This window comes from Tachysurus fulvidraco, chromosome 13 (assembly GCF_022655615.1).
Source record: "Tachysurus fulvidraco isolate hzauxx_2018 chromosome 13, HZAU_PFXX_2.0, whole genome shotgun sequence".
Classification (NCBI taxonomy): domain Eukaryota; kingdom Metazoa; phylum Chordata; class Actinopteri; order Siluriformes; family Bagridae; genus Tachysurus; species Tachysurus fulvidraco.
The window spans coordinates 10,121,149-10,145,797 of NC_062530.1; the positions used below are offsets into that span (position 1 = coordinate 10,121,149).

Consider the following 24,649-nt stretch of genomic DNA (forward strand, 5'->3'; position numbering starts at 1 on the left):
ATTTTTCAATGTCCATCATGCAGCTCTCTTTTTCTCTCCATAGAGCTTCTTTTTCTAATTTCAGTTGTTCCACTTCAGATTTTGCTTCTTGCCACTGGGAATGTTCTTCAGAAACCTGCTGACGAGCTACGGTTAATTCATTCTGCAAAACTTGCAGTTCTTCTGATCTCTGAGTGACCATTTTTAAGGCAGACTCCAGATCTGTTGTTACGACATCTCTATCATGGCAAAGTTTTTCTATTTGATTCTGCAACTCGTTTTTCTTGCATTCTTCACCTTCAGCTGCCTTCATAGTTGGTTTTAGCTCTTCAAAAGATGCCAATTGGGTCAGATGCTCAGACTGAAGCTTGGTTGTATCATTTTTAAACTGCTCAAGCTGTATTTCAGTTGTCTGAATATAGAACTTCAGGAGCTCAATTTCTTGGTTCTTCTCGTGGATCTCTTTATCAAGTTCAGATTTTTCAAACAGAAACTTCTCAACCATTTCTTTGGATTGTTCCTCAAATTTGAGCAGTAGTTCATCTTTGTGGGCCATTTCATCTGTGATCTTTTTCAATTTCTTTTTAAGACACTCCAGCTCTTCTTGAAGTAAAGACGACCGTTCTTCAAAGGATGCATTAAGGATATCCAATTGATTTTGATGGTCAGACTGAAGCTTGGCAGTGCTTTGTTCCAGGTCCTTAAGTTGCTGTTCAATACTTTGGATGTAAAACTTTTGTTTTGCCATCTCATCAGTTTTTTCTGTGATTTCTTTAGCAAGTTCAGATCTTTGTTCTACCATTTCTTCAGACTGTTTTTGCAAGCTGAATAGTAATTCATCTTTATGAGCCAATTCAGATTTTGCATTTTCCAAGTTTTGTTTAAGACACTCCAGCTCTTCAACAACTGACGATGTTTGCCCTGACTGTGTTTCTAAGGACGCTTGTAAATGCTGCACAGCCTTTTCTCTTTCCTCAATGCCTCGGTCTAATGCCTCTACTTTGTCTTGCAGACATTTTAAATTCTGAAGTGTACATTCCAGCTCTTGTACTCTGAGATCATAGACTGATTGAACAGCCATAAACTCCTGAGTTTGCTGGTCGTGCTTCTCCTGAAGAGATGCGAAATTGGCCTTAAGTTCACAAAGCTCGTCATTTAACATTTGTTGATTTTCTTGAGATTTTTTGCGGGCCAACAATGCAGCTTGAGCTTTCCTCTGAAGCTCAGATTTCTCTTTCTTTACCTTAGCCAACTCACTTTCTAGTTCTTCGGTATGATGTGATCTCTCGCTTCTTGCGTCCTTGTCGGTCATGTCTTTCTCTAGTTGCTCGAGTTTGGCCACAAATTTCCGTTTTTCATTCTCAAAAGCGACGTCGTTTTCATTGCTTTTAATTTGAAGCTGATCAATTAAAAGCTTCTGTTCTTCTAGTTTCTGGAGGGTGGAGCTCAAATGATCCTCCTGTTCCTTTAGTCTACCTTGTAAATAATGAGCACGGTCTTCCATTTGCACTATGGTCTGATCTTTTTCTGACATAAACAGCACCAACTCAGTGATTTTACTGTCTTTATCCTTCAACTGCTGACTAAGTTCTGAAACAATTGTATCGTGTTCTTTTTTGAGAGAGTTTGTTTGCATCGTGAGTTCTTCGAATTTCTCGCGCAAAGCTGAATCCTCTACTTTGCTCTCAGCACTTTTTGCATGCTGTTTCTCGTGTTCCTCTATTTTTTTTAGCAATTCTTTCCTAACAACAAGCGCTGCTTGGAGCTTTTTCTTCATGGCCTCTTTGTCTTTAGTTACTTGGGAGATTTCAGCTTTAAGTTCATTGCTGTGTTTCACCAAAACCTTGTTTTCAGATTCTTTCATTTCAATTTGACTTTGGTAAAGAGAGAGATTTGCCTTTGTCTCTTCCAGTTGTGAAATCAGACTGTTGAGCTGGTCCTCGTGTTTTATCCTTTCATTTGAGGCAGATGCAACCACTTGTGTTATCGACGCCTCTCTCAATTTTAGCTGCTGGCTGAGTGCTGTGATTAGCTCTTTTTGCTGACTTATCTGAATGCTCATACAACTGAGTTCATCATCTTTCTTTTGGATAAGTGCATTGTGTTTCAAACTAGCCTCCTTCAGAACTTCAGATTTCTGGACTTCGGTCCTGAGTTTTTCTTCAAGCTCTTTAATGTTTTCAGACAAAAAAGTGATCTTGCCTTCGCTCTCACTATTTCTCTCTAGACCCTCCACATGCTCCCTATTTAACTTAGCTAATTCATTCTTAAAGAAGGACTCTTGAGTGTGACTGACTTCTTGTAACTGTTTAATTGTGGATTGTAAGGAAACCCGCTCTTCCCTGAAAGCCTCTTCTTTATCTGACACGCACTGTGTTAAACGGGATACCTCATTCTGAGCATACTCTTGACTTTCTACCAGTTTCCTGAGCTCTATCATCTTATCATTTAAGGCCTGGCTTAATTCAATATTCTCCTTATCCTTTTCTTGAACTGTGTATACAAACTCCTCTAATTTGCTTCTACTCATTAAAGCATCCAATTCTTTTTCCTTAAGCCTCTCTGAGCCCTGTTCAATAGCCAGCATGGCTTTGACTAACTTTTCATTTAAATGATCTAGGTCCTGTTTCAGAGCATGCACTTTACTGTCTTTGGAAGTCAGTTCATGCTTGATTTCTTCGAGTTGTTTAGCGAGGATATTCTTAGCCTGTGTTTCCCTGTCAAGCACTGAAAGCCACTCTTTCTCAGACTCTTGAAGAGTTTGTTCAACTCTCTCAACTTCGGATTTCAATCCGGTGATAATATCATCTTTGGCACTAACCTTGTCCTGGAGTTGCTCCATCTCTGTCTTCATTCTCTCCATGCTACTGTGTTGCTGTTGACTTTGAAGCTGCAGCTGTTCTTGTGTCCTTTGGATCTCAGAACTGTAATTCCTACTGAATGCCTCTTTTTCCAGAAATAACTTATGGGCCTCCTCTTCCTTTTTTGTCCTTTCGTTGTTGACTCGATCGAGCTCCTGCTCGGTCAAACGTTTTTCCTCTTGAAGCTTCTTGCACAGCTCATTTATTTTCTGCATCTCTGACATGGTGTCCTCTGTATGCTTTACCTGAGCAGTGTATTGACTATTAATAGCATGCAGAGCCAATTCCCTTTGCTCAAGGCTCTCAGTCAGGGAATTAACCTGGGCTGCAACTTGAAGGTGTTGTTCCTTTAATCTCTCGATTTCTATAGTCAGGGCATTGGCATTCATTTGCTGAGCAACTAATGCATCATCCTTTTGCTTCAGAACTTCGGCGTTAAACAATCGCAGCTGTTGGACCTCATTCTGCAAAGATGATGACTCCTGTAGAAGGGTGTGGATTTGTCGGTCTCGCTCACTTATCGTCTGGTTTAGGTTTGACAATTCTTTGTTCTTTTGGAACAGCAGATTCTTGGCTTCTTGAAGTTCTTCCACTTGAAAAGCAAATTTATCCTGAAGGTTTGTTAAGGCACTTTGCTTCTCTTCTATCGTTATGGAAAGCCTCACAGACTCTTCCTTAAGGGCCTGAGTTTGATACTGTAGCTCAGACACTAGTTCTGTACTTTCCATAAACTGACTCTTCAACAAGTCAGCCTCACCAGCCTTCCTCTGAAGATCCTGAAGAGCTTCAGTTTTGTCCACCACAGTGCAAGTGCTTTCTTCAAGGGCTGCTTTGAGTCTTGATACCTCTGCAAACTGGTCACTGAGATTGAAGTTCAACACTGAAAGCTGTTCTTTAAGTTGAGACAACTCTTGTCTTAAGTTGTCATTTTCTACATCTTTGACTTTCAGGGTTTCATTCAGGCTGCAGAGCTCTGTAGACTGTTTAGATGAAGTGTCAAGAAGGGCCTGATCTTTCTCAGCTAGTGCAGCCCTGAGTTGTGCGATCTCGGAGGAAAAGCCCTGTGCTTTACAAGTCAGTTGGGAAATGGTGTCTTCAAGTTTGTCAGTGTTGGCCTTCATGCTCAGCTGCTTCTCTGCTTCGTTCTTCAGCAGAGCGTCCTTTTCAGTTAGAGCTGAACTGAGGCAGTCATTTTTCTCAAGCAAAACCTCCAAGTCGCCTTGTAATTTAGAGATGACACCCATGTCAGATTTAATGCGTGCTTTTGACACTTCTAATTCTGACGTTATCTTTTCACTCAACCGAGCAATCTCTTGATCTTTCTTGAGCAGTAAGACATCTTTCTCCTGCAGTGATCTTTGTAAGTTCTGAGCATCCCTCTGTAGCTCAGATATGGCTTCCATTTTCTGGCTGATTTGACCCTCGCCAGATTCAAATCTGACCTGTAATTGACTCAAGAATGTCTCCTGTTGTTTAAAGGACTCCTCTTTTTGCTGTAGTTCCAGATGGAGGCTTTCGGCCTTGGAACGCTCGGTCCCTAGCTGCTGCGCCAAACATGTGAAATCTGCATCCCTGTCGGACAACTGTTTCTGAAGAGCACAGATTTCCTCTTGTTTTATGGAAATCTCTGTCTCTGATTTTTGGAGTTTGACATTTAATGTACTATTTGCCTCATTTAGTTCCTGCACCTTATCCTGAAGTTTCAGCAGCTCCACTTGTTTCTGGCTCCGCTCCTCTTTCAGCATTGCGCTCTCTGCCGAATGACTCTCCAAAGAATGTTTAAGATGCTCGTTATCTGAGAGAAGCTTTGCAACATTGTCGTTCATGGTTGCTAACTGGCCATTAAGTGAAACCAGCGATTCATTTCTCTTGTTAAGCTCGTCGGTGTGATTACAACATTCACTTTCTCTCGCTCTCAAATCCTGGAGCACTTGGGAACATTCCCCTTTAAGCTTCTCGTTCTCAGTTTTGAGGTTTGTGGAAAGCTCTTGCTGATGATTAAGCTCACTTTGTAAGGAAGAACACTCCTTAGACTGCTGTTGTATAACTGCATCTTTCTCCAGAAGTCCAGACTTTAGAGCAACACCCTGTTCCTGAAGTAATGAGAGAGTTTCTTGTAGGTGAGTAAGCTGGTCCTGAGAACCCACAAGCTGTTTGCGTAGATCTGAAATGACCTGGTCTTTTTCTGCAAAACTGATGTTAAATTGAGAATCTGACATCCTCAGCTGTTCATTCAATTGGTTTATAGACTCTCTGCTCTCCTGAAGTTGTCTTGAGAGAGACTCACATTCGGTTGTCTTTTCAAGTATGGCTTCCTTGGTTTGCTTGATTGTTTCGCTTAACTCTTCTTTGTCTTTAAGCAAGCCTCCTATAATTTTACGGTTTTCTGCATGCTGCATCTCAAACCCAGATAGTTTGTCATTTAACAAGTTTTGTTCCTTCTCTAACTCCTCTTTTTCTTTTTGAATGGTACTATTTTGCTCAGCAAGGATAGAAATCTGAGCAGCAACGTTTCCCTTCTCTTCCAGTGTCGTCGCTAGCTTCTTATCCATTTCGGATACAACCTGACTCAATTCCGCTAGCTCCTTCTCCTTATTCTCATATAAAGCTCTTATTTGTAGGTTCTGTGTGCTCAGAGCCTGAATGTTGCCATGAAACTCAATTATATTAGCCTGCCTAAGATTTATTTCTTCAGTCAGATTCTTGTTACTGGCAAGCAACTCTTCTAGGGTCTTTTTCATGTCACCATTTTCAGCCTCAAGCTTGGCATTAAGATCATTCGTGGTCCCTAACTGACTGCTGAGGGAAGAAAGAGATGCGTTCCTATTGTCCAGTTCATTTAGATGGCTTTGACACTCATTAGTCTTATCAGTGAGAGCTGTGGTTTGTTCCTGAAGACTGTGACGGAGTCGGGTACATTCTACTCTGAGGGAGTCACATTCGGTTTGAAGCACTGAAAAAAGATCCCTCTGTTGTACAAGTTCACTTTGTAAAGACATGAACTGGGAGGCTTGTTGCTGTAAAAGACTATCCTTCTCCGATTCTCCTGAATTCAAACTCTCCTGCAGCCGCATGATTTGACTCTGCTGGGTGTCTATTTGTACAATTTTCTCACTCAGAGTCCTCTCATTTTCTGATATTTTACAGTTTAATTTGTCAACCTGAGTGTCCAAGGCCTCTATTTGGCTTTGTAATTGCCCAACCAGCTCTTTACTATTCTCCAGTGACACTTTAAGCTGACTACACTCACCTGTTTTCTCCAACAGATGTTCAGAAAGAGACTGCTTGCTTTGCTCAAGCTCTGTAGCTCTATCATTAAGCCTTTCCTTATCTTTAATCAGGTCTTCTACCATTTTCCCATTTTCTACTTGCCGTGATTCAATTTCTTCTGTTTTCCTCAGCAGCAAGTCTTTCTCCTCTGCAACCTGTTGCAGCAACTGCACCTTGTTCTCAACTTCCTGCTTAAGAGCACGATTCTCTTCCGTGAGGTCGTCCACTCTGGACTGTAGGCTGACATTTTGGTTTAGCACTAAATCCATTTGTTCCTGGGATTCTTGCAAAAGCTGTGTTTGGGTCTGTGAACTCTCCTCGAGAGATTTTTGAAGACCTAGTATTTCATCCTTAAGCGATTTCATCTTTACTTCCAGCTTCAAAATGGTCTTTGTTTTGCCAGCTAACTCTTCTTGTAGTGCCGCCTTTTCTTCTTCTGCCTTCTCTTGTACATTCCTCAGCTTTTCCTCCAGCGACATTATAGTCACCAGTTTTTCTTCAACCCCTAGCTTAACCTGTTCCTGGCACTCGACCTGTGCTTGAAGCTGACTGGATAGAGACTGAAGCTCATTATTATATTTTGTAACGTCTGCCAAAAGCTTGTTGCGTTCTTCCTTAAGAGTCTTCATCTCCTTCTCATGGGTCTGCTCACGGTCGAGGATCTGCTCTTTGAGCTTCTCGTTTGAATTCCTTGTCTCCTTTAGCTGAGCAAGAACGTCCTCAGAGTCTTGACGTTTTTGAGAAGCAGCCAGCATTTGTTCCTTCAGTGATGAAATTTGAGTTTCGCATTCAGTTAGGTGAGCACGCTGACTTGTATGCAGCTTCTGAATTTCCATGTTGAGATTTTGTATCATCAGCTTGTTTTCTTCCAGTTGACTGAGCAGATCCTTCGTTTCATTTCTCTTTACCTCGTTCTCTTTACGGGCCTCGGTTAGATCATTCTCAGTGACCCGGAGTTGTTCAGTCAGCTCAGCTATTTTCATATTAAGGGTTTTCTGGTCAGAAGACTGTGAATCTGTAATGATTCGAGCTTCCTGTTCAGCTTTCAAAAGAGCGCACTCTATACGAACCAGATCCTCCTCTTTATGCTTTATTTCCTGTTTAAGCTCTTGTATTTGCTCTGCATATTCTAACATATTCCCCGAAAGAGCTGAGATTTCCTTGTCCTTGTCTGCAATAACGTCTTTGAGGCTGTCAATTTCTCGTTCGCAGCTTTGGAGATCGTGAATAAGCTGTGCTCTTTCTTCTAAATGTGTGGTGTTCAGCTTGTCCAGCTCATCGGTGGTTTGATCCAAATCGCTCTGCAACGATTCAATTGTAGCTTCTTGTCTCTGCATCTGAAAAATCATAAAAACAAACAAACAAACAAAAAATAGTCAGATTGTGTCACGTAATACCCTGTATTTTCTGAAGTACCACTATGCTTGGAGGTAATAATCTATATACACTTTGCTGTATGCATCACAGAGACATGGCAGGCATTTTAACCTTCGACCAAACTTGGTTGATAGTGTGTTCCTTATAAAGTGGCCAGTGAGTGTATAAAAAAAAATGAAAGTATGATAGCATAGTGGAATTACTCATTTGTTTATTGCTGCTGTTTTGTTTGGTGTGTAACACTCAGCTTGGGAAACATTGCACAGGGTACATAGTAGTTCACTGTTTCCCAAGCTGAGTGTTACATACTTTCATTTTTTATACACTCACTGGCCACTTTATAAGGAACACACCATCAACCAAGTTGCACCAGAGCAATCTATAAAATCATTCAGATACAGGTTGAGAGCTTCCTGTTCGCATCAAAACGTTGTTGGTGCCAGTTTGTGTGTTTCAGAAACTGCTGAGCTCTGGTTTGGGGATTTTCACACAAAAACATATGCACAAATAAGCAAAACATTCAACGCATCAGACTCCCACCTACCTTGATTTAGGCCAATGCACTTACGAAAAATATACTCTTTTAATATACATCATTTCCATGAATCCATAGCAGCCTGCCTACCTACACACTTTTTCCCTTCACAGGGAAGCATCACAGCATGGACTAGAAACCAGCAATCTGACCTCTACAGTATATACAGCATGCAATGCTAGACCAAGGCCAGGAAGATAGAGAAAGACCTTAGCTATCCAAACAGTAGACATTTTGTTGCAGTTGGGGAAGCACTTTTGCTTTGTGAAGACCAAATAAGAGAATGAGGATCAGCTACTTCCTACAGTCCATTCGTGTCCTCGACCAGGACAACACCTCGGACTAGAACCTGGGCTTGACTGCATTGCACACACTACCTGAAGTAGATTGTGCACAGAATATATTGCACTAAAACTGTATTAATAATTGTCATACAGTTATTTCACCGATCCATTAATCTGTAAACTTACTTTATATTTTCCCCCTTTGCTACTCTATAAGAGTTTTATTTTGCTTTTTTATTGTAAGTCTCTTTTTATTCTACTTTTACAATACGTACACTGGTTTCACATGACGTGTATGTGACCAATAAATACAAATTTGAACGTTGCACACAATGGCACACATCTGCACTTTATTCATATTAGTCAGTCTTGTTCTGCTGCCAAACTGTATTCATATGAAACATTTGTATATTTTCTTTATATCTTTTCCTTCACGTTTTGTGTATACAAATGTGTATAGAAAAACAAACCACTCACCTTCTCTTTCAGCACATTAAGCTTCTGCATGAGCTCTGCGACTGTTCCTTTCATTTCTGTGCACTGCTTCTCAAATGTACTGCACTTCTTGGTCACATCAGAAAGCTGATAAAAAAACAAAACAAAAAAAACAACAACTTAATCAATCTTCTCTTTTATAAAAGAGGGAAAAGGGGGTTTACTTAAAGTGTAAATTTTAGGCAAATGCAGGGTTACGCACATTGTTTTCGGTCAGTAGTAGTTTATCAGCAACGTCTTTGTGCTGCTCCTCCTTCTCCTTCAGTGCGTCTTTCAGACTGTCGATAAGCTCGAGTTTCTCCGATGTTTGAGCGAGTGTGTGCTCTTTCTCCATCAGAGAGGATTCGAGACACTCCTGTGTGCTGCTTAGCCTGAATTACAAGTTGAATGAATTAATAGAGGGAGACAATAATGATGACAATAATGATCCAAAATATGGATATAACATGTGCCTGATCACTGATTTATTTCTTAATTTATTACAATTAAACCTTCTAACAATTTTACCAAGGAATTTATCAGCGGGATATTTGTTTATCATAGATTTGAATTTTGTTTATACGTTTGGCGAGTAATAGGCACATTCAAAAATATATTTACAATAATAATAAAATTAAGATGCTGCATCAGGTGCTGGGTCCCAACTATAAGCCCTTTTCCAAAAAGAACCGGGTGCTGGTTCAGAGCTAGCGCTGGTGCTGGTTCAATGTTGGTTCCACTGGCGAACCTTCTAAGAACCGGTTTGCCCTTCCATCGGTTAGAGAGCCGTCACAGAACCGAGTCTGACGTCACTGTATATGCACAGTATCACGTTTCCCAGCAACGTTAGCGCAGCAGGGGCAAACACAAACACAACAATGGCGGATGTTGCTTTACTGTTAATGCTCATGGCTTTGTGAACCTACATTGGCATCCAAACGCGGCGAATCCAATGAGTACGTGCAGCTCCGTGTAATTTGTATAAACGGAGATTGTAATCGAGAAAGTACATAACATTATTTTATCATTAACACAGAAAAAAGTTAGCCTTAGCATGTAGCTACCTACTGTCATGTGTGCTGATAATGTATCATATTGCGGTAAAGTAAAAGTGTATTAAACATTAGTATACTTGAGGTACATTATCAAATGCCCACAGCCCCGCCCCCAGTCACAAGCTGTTCTTAAGTCTAGACCAGCAACGTTTTGGTGCTACTTAAGAACCACTTTTTCTGGTTCAGAGCCGGTGCTTTGGCTGTCGAAAAAAAAGCACTGGTTCTTAATTAGGCTCTGGCTCTGAACCAGCCCTCGGTGTAAAAGGGGCACTAGTGAGTCCCAGTTTTTGCGGTTGTGTGTGCCATGTAATTTCCCAGACAATATGGTTTTTAAAGAAATATTACCCTTTGAGTTGCTCATTCAAACTGGTGACAAGAAGCTGATGCTTTTCAGCATCTCTGCTTTGCTGACTGCGCAGGCTGCTAAGCTGAGCTTGCAGTTTCTCAGATTCATTCTGAAAGGCAAAAGGTTAAAACATACTGAAAAAGTGTCAGAGAGCTTTTTACTTGGAAGTGAGTTTAAAAAGCACCAAAGCCCAAACAAAGCAGGAGAGCAGTGAGTACAACAAACCCAACCAAGCCAAGATTAAATGACACCGTGTGTAATACGCATACACCTGCTCTCACATATACATACAGTATACACACCTTCTCACACACAAAACACACCTGAGAAACCCAAAATGTCCGACCTCCTTCATCAACATCGAAGGTCACCTGTGTTAGAAGGATGAGTTACAGAGCTCTTGAAAAGAACACATGCAAATTTCTGGAAGTCCAAATAGGAAAAATGGACAAAGCGGCAATAAAAGAAAAATAGAGGTTTGACTTCTGAGGGTAAAAACTGTTTGATGGGGAAATAGAACATAGCACAGAAAACTGAGAAAGGATTCTGCACCACAGGCTCTGAAGTCCAAAACATAATAAAGTGAAGGCTGTTGTGTGGCCTGGTACCATACCCGAGACTAACTGTAGGAGTTCAGGTTGCACTGGTGCTGCGGTTGTTGTGAATGTGAATGCAACATTACTCGTACTGTACGTGTTTTAGCGTTTGAGTTTCCACAACACACGTGTACCATGAGTGACAGGGACACAAGCTGGTGCACAGAAGAGAAAAGATGCACTTTACAGCACCAAATTAATTTTTATGTCGATTAAATGCCGAGTCATGTTGTGTTCTCCATGTGTGTTTGTGATGATATAATACAAATGCATCGTGACTCAACAGAATCCCGCAAAAAAGTCTGAAACCAGACCAATGCTGTCAGTGTGCCAGAAACAATCACGCTAGGATTCGGATCACGGCAAACATGCCCAGTTTGAAAACCACCTAAATAAGTAAAAATAAATCAAATAAAGCAAGCAAGCAGGCAAGATGAAATGCAGAATATTTCAAATGAAGCCACCTTTCAAAAGCATGAAGTGCTTCATTACACTGATTATACACTGATTACGTCAGGTAAAATGATTACATGATCTAACATTTGTGATGGCTCAGTAAAGGCAGTAAATGATGAGAAATACTACATCAACAGTTTATTAAGGCTTGTTAAGTTTCGCTTGCTTTCACTCCGGACGCACACAACACGCGGTATTAAGAATCATGTGTGTAAACTTTTGAACTGGTTCATTTATTGTGTCTTGTGGACTAGAAGTACACATCTGCTGTGTGAAACACTTTAACAGAACAGCATTAAATCAAACAGAAATTGCAATTTTGATAACTTTTTGTTATGTTTTAGGTAAGAAAACAAACCCTGGTCTAGGCATGTTTGTCCTTATAACTGCGGAAAGTATTCACAGCAATTTACTTTTTCCACATTACAGTATGTTATTTTACAGCTTGATTCCAAAATGGATTAAATTCATTATTTTCCACAAAGTTCTACAAACAATGCCCCATAATGACACCCTGATGGAGCATGAGAGGTCTTGCAAAGAAGAATGGGAAAAACTGCCCAAAAATAGGTTGTATTGTGCCAAGCTTGTAGCATTACACAGTATACTCAAAAAGACTTAAGGCTGTAATTGCTTAAAGGTGCTTCAACAAAGTATTGAGCAAAGGCTGTGAAAACTTATGTACATGTGATTTATTATTTTGTGAAGCGCTGTAAATACATTCCACATGCACTGTAAGAAACTGTTAAGTTCTCAGATTTACCAAATCCTTATTTACACACACCATGTTAGATAACTGACATACTTCTGGTTGTGCTAGAGTTTTAAAGAGATCAGAGGAGTCATACATGAACGTTAATATAAAACATTCGGTGTACCTGTAGGGACTCGACGCGAGCCTGTAACTGCAACCGATCTTCCAAGTCCTGACAGCGCTCTTCCAGTCCAAGGATTTGCTCCTGCAGTTGATTTCTTTCAAGCTCCAGTTCTTCCACAACAGACCTCAGACCCTCTAAAAGATTAGATATTGACTGGGTCAAGAATGTATTAGGAGAAAAACTAATCTGCAATGTTACTAGGAAAGTACCATCTATGTTTTAAAATTTTTTGGACACTTGCAGAATCACACCCATTTGTGCTCATTTCCTGATGTAGTGCCCCGTTTGCTTGTATAATAACCACTAAATTTACTTTCCACTACATTTCTAAATGTGGCTGAATGTGGGGGACGATAACTGCATCTCAAATGATATTCTTATGCACTTACACTACGCACTACAGTAACACTCAATTGAATACAATCAATTTTTAATATGCTGAATAATAATGTACACAGCGTGGGCTACTTTAACAGACAATTGTCAGATGTCGCTGGCTGTCATGACATTTTTTTCTCATCAAAATGCTGTAGCATCCTGCACAAGTACGTGATTTGGAAACTGTAAATCTACAGCATAATACAGACACATCATGATGATTGCACGTCAAAATTTTTGCCATGATTGGTTGAGGCCAACGTATGGGTGTGATGGTCGTGTGTGCACAAATATTGTTTCCTCAAAGCCACTTACTGTTGCTATGGCAACCAGTAACAGGATTGCCTACTGTGACTTGTGTGTTCATAGCTTTAAAACTCGTGTCTCTGCACGATATGGCAAATGCTTTTCCTTTGCGCAGTCCTTGCGGGACACTTATCTCTTAATTATACCGTGAAGAAAATCACATGCTTCAAATTATAACGCATTCACTTTGCTACACAAAACACAAATGGTTGAAAAGTAAACACTTACCACAGATGAAGGGACTACACACCAACGTTATTACACCAAAAAATAAAAAAAAACTGGAATGTGCATTCAACATGGACTACAGCCTACAGAACCGAGCCTAGGCAGTTCATCCAGCACGCACATGCCCCGAATAATCTACAATAAAGCACAACTACAAAAAGGTGTCAACCAAAAACAGACCATCACACTGGTTTGATTGATGGGTTAGAAAAATTGAGATATAAAATATAATATGAAAACTTCATTGCCAAATGAGAAAAAGAATGCAAACTAAATAAAAAAAAAAAAATAACACAAGGCTGATGTTCATAACAACAATTCATGCTTATAATTTTTAGAAATTTGCTTAAGTTTAAAATTTTAATCTTAATTGACATTACTATTAATCTAACACACCCATTCAGAAGGCTGTCTCTGTAACATTTCCAGTAAGACTTTGCTCTTTTAAGCAATTGAGTGCAAGTCTGTTCACTAGATACAAGTATAAATTTATAGTGTGAGAAAATTCACATTCATTTGGTGCCATGGTTACAGACAAGCAGCAAATTCATCCTTTTGGCTAGTTTTACAAACAGAGCAATTTAGCTACAGAAGTCGACTCCCTCTTTGCATAAATTACGATAATCAATGTGTCTCGATCAGCTTCCGAGTTCACGTCCCGTACTAGAAATGAAGTCGTATTTTCTGGAGCTTCTCAACATAGAAAAAAAAAAAAAATTCAGCTAACTTTGTCTACAAACAGAAGTAGCTTGTTAAGGCAGGATATACTATGACTAATCTTAAGGGATAGCTAAAACAGGCCTAAAGTTCCTGATTTTCGACTGTAGCTTTGATCAAAATATATACATATAAATTATAAGCAATTATAATGCTTTATGAACATGAGCACTTATAAAGTGTTTTATGCAAAAACAGTATATGGGGATGTTAACCTATGAGGAGAGTGCATGCCAGGCTGAACTGTCTAGTGTGCTTCACACCTGTGTTTGAGGCAGTGAATTCAGGCCACCAACCTCCCATGTTCTCCCCTTCCATTGGAGTGATACTGCCAGAGGGATTGTGGGAATCTGGGAAAGATGACCTGTTGGTGAACTCAAAGTCCTCCTGAAACAACAAAGAGTTAATCACTTGGATAATAAAACATATCTAACCAAATACATATTGCACAAAATGATGACGGATAATTCAATTTAATTATGAAGAATAATTAAATACATGGCTTCATCCTTACCTTTGACAATAACAACAGACTAACAGCACAATTCTTTCCGAAAGTGAAATACGTATTCGTTACTTTTAGGTTAAGTATATATACCGATCAGCATAACATTAAAACCATGTGAAGTGAATTACACTGATCGTCTCTGGGCAAGAGGTGGGATATATTAGTCAGCAAGTGAACGGTCAGAACAGCCTAAGCATCAGAACGAATTTGAAAAGGGCCCAGTTGTGATAGCATGAGGACTGGAGAATCTCCAGAGAGGATCAACAAAACAGCAAGTCTTGTGGGTGTTCCTAGTATGCAGTGGGTAGTAACTACCAAAAGTGGATCAGGATCCTGGAAGACAGGATTTGCAAATGTACCATGGAGTGTGAAGTCTAGCCTGACCACAGAAGAGCCACTGTAGCACAAATTGCTGACTATGTTCCTGCTGACTATGATAGAAAGGTGTCAGAAAACACAGAGCATCCCAGCTTACTGTGTATAGTGCTGCACAATTATAGAACAGTCGGCATGCCCTTTCTGACCCCTGTCCAACACCAAAAGCACCTACAACAGGCATCTGAGCATCAGAAGTCTGGGTGCGTGTGTGTCGCTTACCTGTGGGAGAAATAGCATCGGGGTGCACTACAGTAAAAAGGAAGCCAGTAGAGGCGGTCTTGCTTGTAAACCTTGGGTCCTGGATTTATTGTGGATGCTATTTTGAAATGTACCACCTACTTAGTCGCTGCTGAAGACCATGAACACCTCTTCATGGTAATGATATACTCTAAATTTGCTCAGGAATGGTTTGAGGAACAAGATGGAAAGATTTTGACTTGGCATGCAAAAAAAAATGGTATGTGCTGGATAAAAAAAAAATCCAAATCCATGGAAGACCAACCTTACAACTTATATGTAGTAAAACAACCTAACATAATGGTGCCAGATACCACAGTACGCCTACAGTGATCTTGTGGAGAACATGAGGGCTCAGAAAATTTTTGTGGCAAAAGTGGGACCTACATAATATCACAGGTGGTTTTAATGTTATGGCTGATCTGTGTAATTATTTATTAACTCTGTATGCTTCGCCTAATAGCCTGCAAATAATTTAGAAAAAAAAATGTATCCATGATGTAATAATATAATTAGTAGCAGGCTATTAGTAATTGAAGAGCATATTAACAAGCTGCTAATTAAATACCTCAGTGTTATTGGTGTGGAAAAAAGACATTTGCTTTAAAATTCTTGTTCCTCAGTTGTATGCCTAATCTCTCATGACCAGACTGTACGAAACTGTTCGTACCTGCAGGTTGTGGGGGCTGGAGCTTCCCATCTTCTTGCCCCTTTGTGGACGGAGCCCTCGGGCCTGAGCCAACTCCTCCTCCAACTCCCGCTGCCGATTGGCCAATGCTGGATCGGAGCAGCCAGGAAAGAACCAGTCATCCTCAATCAGTTTTGTGCCACAGGAAGTTATGAAGGGTTTAATAGCATTTGCACGAAGGAATGAAAGAAAAAGCAACTGACAAATGAAAGGAAGTGACTGATGACTTGATGAATTGTGTGAAAAGAGGAGGGTATAAAGGGAACTAGATGAAGAACTGAAATGAAGAACTAGAAATACATCACATGCGTGCACACACACACAGAAGCTCCTGCAATCGCACAAAGCTATGCACCACCACAAAGCAGTACAAGAGGACATGTACAGCACAAGCGCATGAGCAAGAGCTGTTTATTTCCTCCAGCTCATTTGAAATATTTAAGAATTTATGATATAACACTGGCCTCCAGTTGGTTCAGAATAATGCAACACGTCTTTTAACTGGAGCAAGGAAACAAACATTTTCCACCGATTCTGGCCTCACTCCATTGGCTGCCTGTGTATTTTGGGGTCCAGTTTAAAGTTCTTTTATTTGTTTTTATTTGTTTATCTCTGAACTGCTTCATCCCTACAGTCCTGTCTGGTCGCTTAGATCAGCTGATCAGATGCGCTTCGATACACGGAAACCAAACAGGATGTCTTTTCTGCTGCTGCCCCTAGATTGGGGAACAACCTGCCACTGTATATTAGACAGGCGCCTACAGTCTCCATATTTAAAACCTGGCTTTTGGTTCAGAACTATAACCTGAGGTGAAGCGCAATCTTCCATCAGAGGTCTCACAAATGCACCACAGAGCAAAAACAAAAGGTTTAACGTGACCTGGACATCTAAATCCTACACATTTATGTTCATATTACACAGGGCATAATGTAAAACTGTATTAATGAAAACAAATACATTGTTAATAACTGATCAATTATGAACAGCTCTTAGTACTGCGCTTGTACTTGCATGGACTCCTCTGTACGTGCCAGTGCGTCTTTGCCAAGTGCAAAGTTAAGTGAAATCCATGCACATTTCTTCATGAATCTCTTTCCTGAGAATAAATGAGAAAGGCAGCAGGATGAAGTGTGTTGTCCAGAAGCAACAAACTGACTGCGAGGGAATGTGTTTGTGATTGCGTTAGGAAATTCCTCCCCGATTCTGCTTTGTGAACGGGCAAAGCTTTTGGGTTTCGTAAGGCATGCTTACATCGACATCTGATTGAATAAGAACGTGAACAATCGGCACAAAACATATCCCCATCCGTTTTGTGGCAACAGTGAAGTGTGGCTAAGAAAATAGATCAAAAATATTAAGGAAAGGACGTGACGTGAAGGAAAAAAAATAGAAACAGGAATAAAGAGATTGGACAAAACCTAAAAAGAGGTAAGCAGTTGAGTTGACAGTTTACTGGGAACACTCGTTGGCTATTTTATCTGGACACTCTGCAGGTTCAAACTTACTGACTAACTTAGCTGCTGCGACCCAGCCGTGCTTTACCCAGCAGTATGCAGGCACGACCCCCAGAGCAGCTCTCACTAGCACCACTGTTAAGTTCACTACTGTTTGAGAAAGTTCCAGGGGTCTCTAATCTTATCCACGAAGGGCTGGTGTACATGCAGGTCTTTACAATCCCAACAAGCAGGAGCTGCACCTGATTCCACCTGTTTCATCAGTCGACCTTGGGGTTTCAGTAGACTCTTGAATGACTTCTGCTTGATTGGAATGAAAACCTGTACCCACACTGTCCCTTTGTGGAGAAGACTGGACATGTCTAATCTAGCCAGTGCCGTGGTGATGCAAAGAAACAACATTTTTCTACATGACAGTGCAGCCTGTCTCTGCAAATTAATCCTGTTTAACTGCAGGTGTGAATTCCCACTGGCAAGCAAGCTGTCCTGTATCCATGCTTAAAGGGATCACTCCTCTGGTCCAGGTACCTGCCTTTCAGACACTCTATCTTAAATATGGTTCATTTCCTATTCCTTGCATTTTGCAATGATGAGGCTGAGAACACACCAATGTCACCATTGATGCATTCCCACTCTCTACATAAGCTAGGTGGCTCCAGGCTTGATCTTTTCCAGGCTCTTGGTAAAAAAAAAAAAAAAAAAAAAAAAAAATAAAGCCAAACCAATGCATTCTGTCTCTAGACTCATAACTGCTGAGTTTCTAACTTTAACCAGCACTTAGGAGTAGAGTTAGACGTACAAAAATAAAATGTACACCATAAACTTCTGGATAGAAAGTCTCCTGTAGCACAAGATCATCTTTACAGCATTCTTCAGTAGCAGTGTTATGATAATCTGTTAAATTTGGCATGAACCTGTGTGTTTTCTGTAGTATTATATCATCATCTGACCAAAGGGATGCATAATCAATCAGCTCCCTAATTTACTAGTTAAGGCACTGATCAGGGAGTCGACCATTTTAAGGACTGTCTCAATTTCAATATCCATCCAGTGGAAAAATCAATCCCTAAAATAAATGCACCACAAAACTATGGGTGCATCCATGCTCACAAAAGATTACTTACTGTATGTTTGTGATATTAACCTTTCAGTTATGTCTTGTTTGAGTCTACCGGTGCCAAAACTTGTAGACACAATATACTGATTCCCCACCTAGGGATCTGAATGACCCACACCCCCAAGTCTTCTTCCAAATATTTCCTTTGCTCCATGCTAAAATTCACTGCCATACTGACTTGGTTTGGATCTGTTGCCACAATGACAACTTGTGTCTCCTAAATGTGTAACTTTTGTGCCCGAGACAGAACAGCTTGCCAACCTAATGCAATATTTTGCTCACCATCACTAGCACCTTCACCTCCCACCCTCCTGCTATCCTAGGCAAGAAACAGGGGATAGTTGATGGGGAAACCTCACAGATGCTCAAACCAGAATATCTATTCAGCAGAGTCTGGATTAGTTACGTAATTCTGGAGTGCAGTAGAAATGTGTCCATATTCAATAAAGCCAGTACTTTCGAGGCACTTTTAATGCTGATAACATAGCCAGTGAGTGTAGTTATAAAGTAGGACACCTCAGTAAAAATGTCAGTTTAATGATGGCTATAAAATAGGAACGAATAAACAAAAAAAAATAAATAAATAAAGATTAGGAAACATGCAGGAGAGAACATCGTAATGTCCAAAAGTCTGAAGCATATATTCAGCTGATGGTTGTTGTTCAGGAATGCGTCATCATAAACAGATTTATAACGCATTTTAGAAAACTGGAATCTACAATAGTTCGCACTTCACTTTTTCCTCGCCTTCAAATTCAGACTTTTGGAGCGTCTCTTAAATCAAGATTTCTGAAAAGAAGACTGGAGAGATTAGGGCTAGAATTTGACCCTTTGTAAGGATACTACACCATTAGTTACTTTGTTGTGGGTCATATCACTGTGAGCCAAAGAACTGAATGTAGCATTAAATTGCATTGTTAGAATTAGTACATGGAAAAAGTGGGGGGGGAGGGGGGGAACCAAACGTGTATGTTAATATTGTGTATTTTACAACTCCAGGTCACAGCACAAATAATCTCAATCCATTGAAATGAAGAAAAAAAAAGTGTCAAACCAATAATGTTCAAAGATGTGATCAGAGACTTAGTCAATGATCAATGCAAAGCATAATCAATGAAACCAATTAGCCAAAAACCAAGACTTGGCAAATTTGCCAGAATTCATTCAATTTGTGTATAGTAAATATGTTTAAATATTAAGAAATACGTCTCTTAATAAATAGGCATGTGCTGATAATGAGAACGTTGCACTAACAAAGGTAATATGTGGTCAATCAGAATTAAGGAAAAAAATTTGTGTGTCACCAAAATGTGGCTTTGTTTCTTATAGTTATTAAAGATTAACTATAAGTTACTAGATTAAAAGATGAGTGAGGATGATCAGTTTACATAGCAGTAACATAAACCAGTTCTGTAGTGAAATCTCATGAGGATATTGGCAATAAAACACCAGCGTTGGTGGTTCGATTCTCAAGTGAGAGATCTGTGTTTGTTTTACTCGATTCAGTCACATGTAACCGATGCGTGTGTTATAATATTAATAGAACAGAAGCCTTTATTTTGTCACATATAAAATACGTTAACATTACATTTTTGTCAGAAAAAAATTATAACACAGTGAAATTCTTTCTTCCTAAATCCCGACTTTGGATGTTGGGATCGGAGCACAGGGTCAGCCATGATACAGCGCCCCAGAAGCAGAGAGGCTAAAGGGCCTTGCTCAAGGGGCCAACAGTGGCAGATTGGCTTGAACATGGGGGGCTTGAACACGAATCCGCCCATCAACAACACAGAGCCTTCACCACTTGGGCCAGAATTAGCTTCTTACATACCTGATCCTTCTTACAGAAGGCACTACCTTTCACTTTAATTATATCGGATATCCGCACATGCCTAGTCAGAAATTTTCGTTACACCAAAAATCATATATTTATGGCATCTAGAGCATGAATGAGCAGGTGATATTTGAGCTGTGCCTGGTCAACAAGAGGTCATCGGATCCAGAAAATAAGTACAAATTAAAATGTAGGAGGGAAAAATAGGAATACGGAATAAAGGAAATGATGATGTCAGACATCTGCCTCGGCTGTACTGCTCCCGTTTCCGCATCTGATGGGTACAAAAGGATGATGGGAAGCGGGAAGCAGTACAGCAGCAGAACAGATGCTGAGTGAAACCTGCATGCACAAAACTGACGGGAAACTGTTTCTCTTTGGCTGAACCGATCACAAAGAGGGAGGGAGAGAGGGATGGGGGAGATGAAGGGCGTGAGGCGTGACGAGGCACAGGGCCAATGTTCGACTCGTTGGCGATGGAGAGAAAATGAAAACATAAATAAGGGACCATGCTTTAACCCTGGCATGAAAAAATGAAGGGGGGGGGAAAGGAAGTTCACAATGTCTAAGACCTCTAAATGGTTTTTATTTTAATGCTTAAATATCCCTCCCTCATGGATAAACATATTTTCCAAATAAATAAATGTAATGTCATGTCATTAAAAAAAACAAAAAAATTGGAAGGTTAAAGCAAATACTAGAAAGTATGGAAAACTTAAGAAAAGCTCAAAGTAACATAAAGAACTAAGAATAGAGCATCTCAGGCAGAGAACATTGTTATTATTGTTATTATTATTATTATTATCCCCTCTCCTTCTCCTTACCTTCTCTTTCCTCCTCGATGTGGCTCATTCGGATTTCCAGCATGTTCTTCTCCTCTCGGATGTGATTTCGTGCCGCTTCAGCATCAGCCACCATCGTCATCATATCCTGCCACTCCATCACCTGACTCTGAGCATCGTCCATGCTTCCAGATTCACTCGCCTGCAGAAGAGTTTAGCAGTTAGCACTTTCCTCAGCTAATCCTTATGAACGGAATCATGACAAGAGTGACAGCAACAGTTGTACCCCTTTTCCACCCAAAAGAACCGGGTGCTGGTTCAGAGCTAGCGCTGGTTCAAAGTTGGTTCCACTGGCGAACCTTCTAAGAACCGGTTTGCCTTTCCATCGGCTAGAGAGCCGTCACAGAACCATGTCTTTTGCCACTGTATACGTGTCACGTTTCCCAGCAACGTTAGCGCAGCAGCAGCAAACACAAACACATCAAAAATGGCGGATGTTGCTTTACTGTTAATGCTCATGGCTTTGTGAACCTACATTAGCATCCAAACGCGGCGAATCCAACGTGTAAGTTCAGCTCCATGCCCGCCCACTCCATCCCCTAACCCAAGCGGTTCTTAAGTCTAGACCAGCAACGTTTTGGTGCTACTTAAGAACCACTTTTCCTGGTTCAGACCCTGTGCTTTGGCTGTCGAAACAGAAAGAACTGGTTCTAAATTAGGCTCTGAACCAGCACTCAAACTGCCTCGGTGGAAAAGGGGCATTGGTGTCCGGATGTAGATGTGTCCAGCGACGCAACAAAGTTGAGGAAATGTTATGCAAATATGGAGCAAACTGGCACAGTGACTACCAATGGGAGTTATTGTGGAGTTCACACACTGCTTCTCCCTCATCTGGTATATGATATGATGCATGTTAGCACTACTGAATTTTACAGACAAAAGCCAAATCTCCCTCCTGAAAGTTTCATTCTAAAAAAAAATTGATTTGTTGTTCAGTGGAAGCCTAGTTGCATCACCCACTGACAAATGTTATTGCTATGGCAACCAGTCATAGAAATGCCTACTGGCCACATCATAGCACGACGAATGGTGACGTGCGAACGTAGCTTTGTTGAAGTACCTGACAGCGTCTGTGGAAGATTAACCCCACGATATGTTTACTGACCCAAATGCTTACAAGCCTTCATGCCGTACAGTGTCCAGAAAATAAAATATCTGACCTGGGAGGCAGCTCTCTTAGTGACCTGTTCCAGATCGGCCTGCATTTTCCTCTGCTGCTCCTCATACACCACCAGCTTGGCCTCTAAAACATCTACAAACAGAACATAACCACTTCACCTGCATAAAACTATAAACATAGATTAAATGTTTATATACTTCTGACTTGCAGATCAGACAATGTAGGAAAAAAAGAAATCACAAACATATACTTAACTTTTAGTTTTTAGTCACCTCAGACTTGCTCATAGGGGGATAAATACATACACATTGTGAACTATATATATCTAATAATAATCTAGAATTTTTATTCTGTTAATTCTCATTTCTTTTATTATTCGTTATTTCCTTTATCATTAATTATGTTTACCTTCTGCTCTATGTTTATGTTCTGTAAAGCTGCTATGAGACAATGTCTATTGTAAAAAGCGCTATACAAATAAACTTGAATTGAATTGAATTAACTTCTTTGACAATAAGTCTAAGTTATTTAGAGACTTTACAGAGGTATATAATGCATTATATTATTATAAACTATAGAGCTAGGGGAACACAATGAACAACGATTTAAACAGTACGGTCATTCAAGGTTATTGTTATATTGCACGTAACTCTGTAATTAACACAGATAAACATATTGTGTGTCCTGCACCAGATGTTTTGTTGAGTTGTTTCAGAGTATAACACGTACCATTTTTGCCCTTGAGCTCGTCGTATTGCTCCAGTTTACACAGCAGCTCTTCTCTCTCCTCTTCCAGTTCGCTGACACGGGCACGAAGCACCGCTACGTCCGGGGGCACGTTTCCACACTGGCAGGACAAACACACAGAACAAAAACAAAAAAGTAGGCATTTACTATAGCGCCTTTACGTAGCTAATATATCACACCACAACAAGACGTTACATTTTATTATCTCTAAATTGCATTCAAGAAAACTGAAAAACAGAACATTTAAATATGCATGAGATAAATGTGCATTTATAATAATATACTTCATATATACGTTTATTTCAAAACCACTACGTGTTTCTTATGTTCTTATTCACCTGGTCACAAAACCAGGACATAACAAACCAATCAAAATGAATATAAATGTTATAACACACACACACACACACACACACACACACACACACACACACACACACACACACACACACACACACACACACGCATGCACATGCACACATACCCCCTTTCCCCTTTTTTCTGAAATAAATTTTTTTTTATTTTTTTTTATTCTTTCATAGTAACACACGAAGGATCAACACAGCAAACCTGCGCTTTCTTCAGCTCGTCTTCTAGTTGGCGGGTGCGGGATTTGGACCAGGCTTTCATCCTCAAAAACTTTGCCTCTGACTTGCTGGCTTCTTCTGCTTTGAGCTTGACTTGGGCTAATAAAAAAAAGCAGGTAAAGTGTGTTCTTGTTATTACACTGTCGGTTAAAGAAAGAAAGGTTTCGCTTGTGTGTTCTTTTTGGTATTTCAAACACTAGCTGAATATCATTGTAACTGGCTTGTTCATGTTCTTGAGCAAGATGGTTTGATCAAGGAAAGCTTTCAGCTTGGTTGGACAAGATAGAAAATAAAACATTGTATCATGACTCACAAGGACATTCGTACACTACTTGACATGCAACAGTATACAGCTAGTCCCCTAATTTACAAAGGAGATGTGTTCTGATGACCTCCTCGTAACTAGAAAATATAACGACTCGAATCATATAACATTTGACCATTTGTACAGACCCAGTTACATAAAATGGAAGAATAAGCCCATAATTCGAGAATCAATGAGGATTTAAATAAAGTTGGATTATCATGACCTAGCCTACCCAGGAGTCTTACAGAAAGGTGATCAGAATGGGCTAGCACATTTAACCTGGTGTGAGAACAACAGATCGTACCACATACGCTGCTATGATAGCCTGATCGTGCGGAAAGTTTTTTTAAACAATTTTGTTGTATCGCCATCATCTATCCTAAGTGCGGAGTCAAACTATAGTAACTCGGAGTATAACTAATAAATAGAAAGTTTTCCCTCACAAACCTCCAGCAACAATGTGTCAAACCATCATAAATTTCTTTATTACTATTAAGTGAGTCCTTCCAGAATTTTCTGAGTTTACAGTCACAAAAATAAACACAAAATCAAGCAACTGTGCGATATTCTGCAGACTTGGGCCGAGACGTGTCATGTGACGTCATTGCAATGTGCATTCAGACAAAGCCCTCTTTGACAGAACAACAATCACAGTAAGTAGTTTGTAATTGATAGAAGTTAAGTAGAAGAATCCTGTGTTTACAATTTCACCAGTTTAAGTAGTTTTTTGCAAAAAAAAAAAAAAAAAACCAGAAAAAAAAACCAACAAAAACAAGGAAAAAAGTCTTCAGCAAAATCAAAAACAAACAAAAAAAATCTCCACATAACCTAGAGTGGCTTCTAAATATAAATAAATAAGTAAATAAAACTATTTTTAGCTTTCAAAAACTATTTATTATTTACAAAGACAAAAATGTTTTAAAAAGATCAGCCACTTCCAGTCAGTTCATTATTATTATTTTGATATTGTTTATCATCATCATCATCATCAAAAAAAAAAAAGAGATATCACAATATCAGCAATATCAGCGAAATATCAGAAAAGTACTTTGATGTAAAATGATCATGAAACTAAGATTTAGTTTTGTA

At 39.9% G+C, this 24,649-nt stretch overlaps 1 protein-coding gene across 5 annotated transcripts in view; it reads right to left on the bottom strand.

Moving 5' to 3' along the window:
* si:ch211-220f16.2 (golgin subfamily B member 1) overlaps nt 1-24,649 on the bottom strand; it is a 54,269-nt gene that overhangs the window by 14,560 nt on the left and 15,060 nt on the right. For 3 of the 5 annotated variants that reach the window (XM_047822696.1, XM_047822694.1, XM_047822695.1), the window contains exons 11-21: nt 23,237-23,352; nt 22,649-22,766; nt 21,960-22,051; nt 20,782-20,941; nt 15,534-15,685; nt 14,004-14,127; nt 12,112-12,245; nt 10,181-10,290; nt 9,004-9,172; nt 8,784-8,888; nt 2,801-7,447 (exon numbers count right to left, since the gene is read on the bottom strand). In XM_047822696.1, the coding sequence (XP_047678652.1) occupies nt 2,801-7,447; nt 8,784-8,888; nt 9,004-9,172; nt 10,181-10,290; nt 12,112-12,245; nt 14,004-14,127; nt 15,534-15,685; nt 20,782-20,941; nt 21,960-22,051; nt 22,649-22,766; nt 23,237-23,352 (5,927 nt within the window). The remainder of the gene's footprint in view (nt 1-2,800; nt 7,448-8,783; nt 8,889-9,003; nt 9,173-10,180; nt 10,291-12,111; nt 12,246-14,003; nt 14,128-15,533; nt 15,686-20,781; nt 20,942-21,959; nt 22,052-22,648; nt 22,767-23,236; nt 23,353-24,649) is intronic. The other 2 variants (XM_047822697.1, XM_027140284.2) reach the window with 2 other exon arrangements.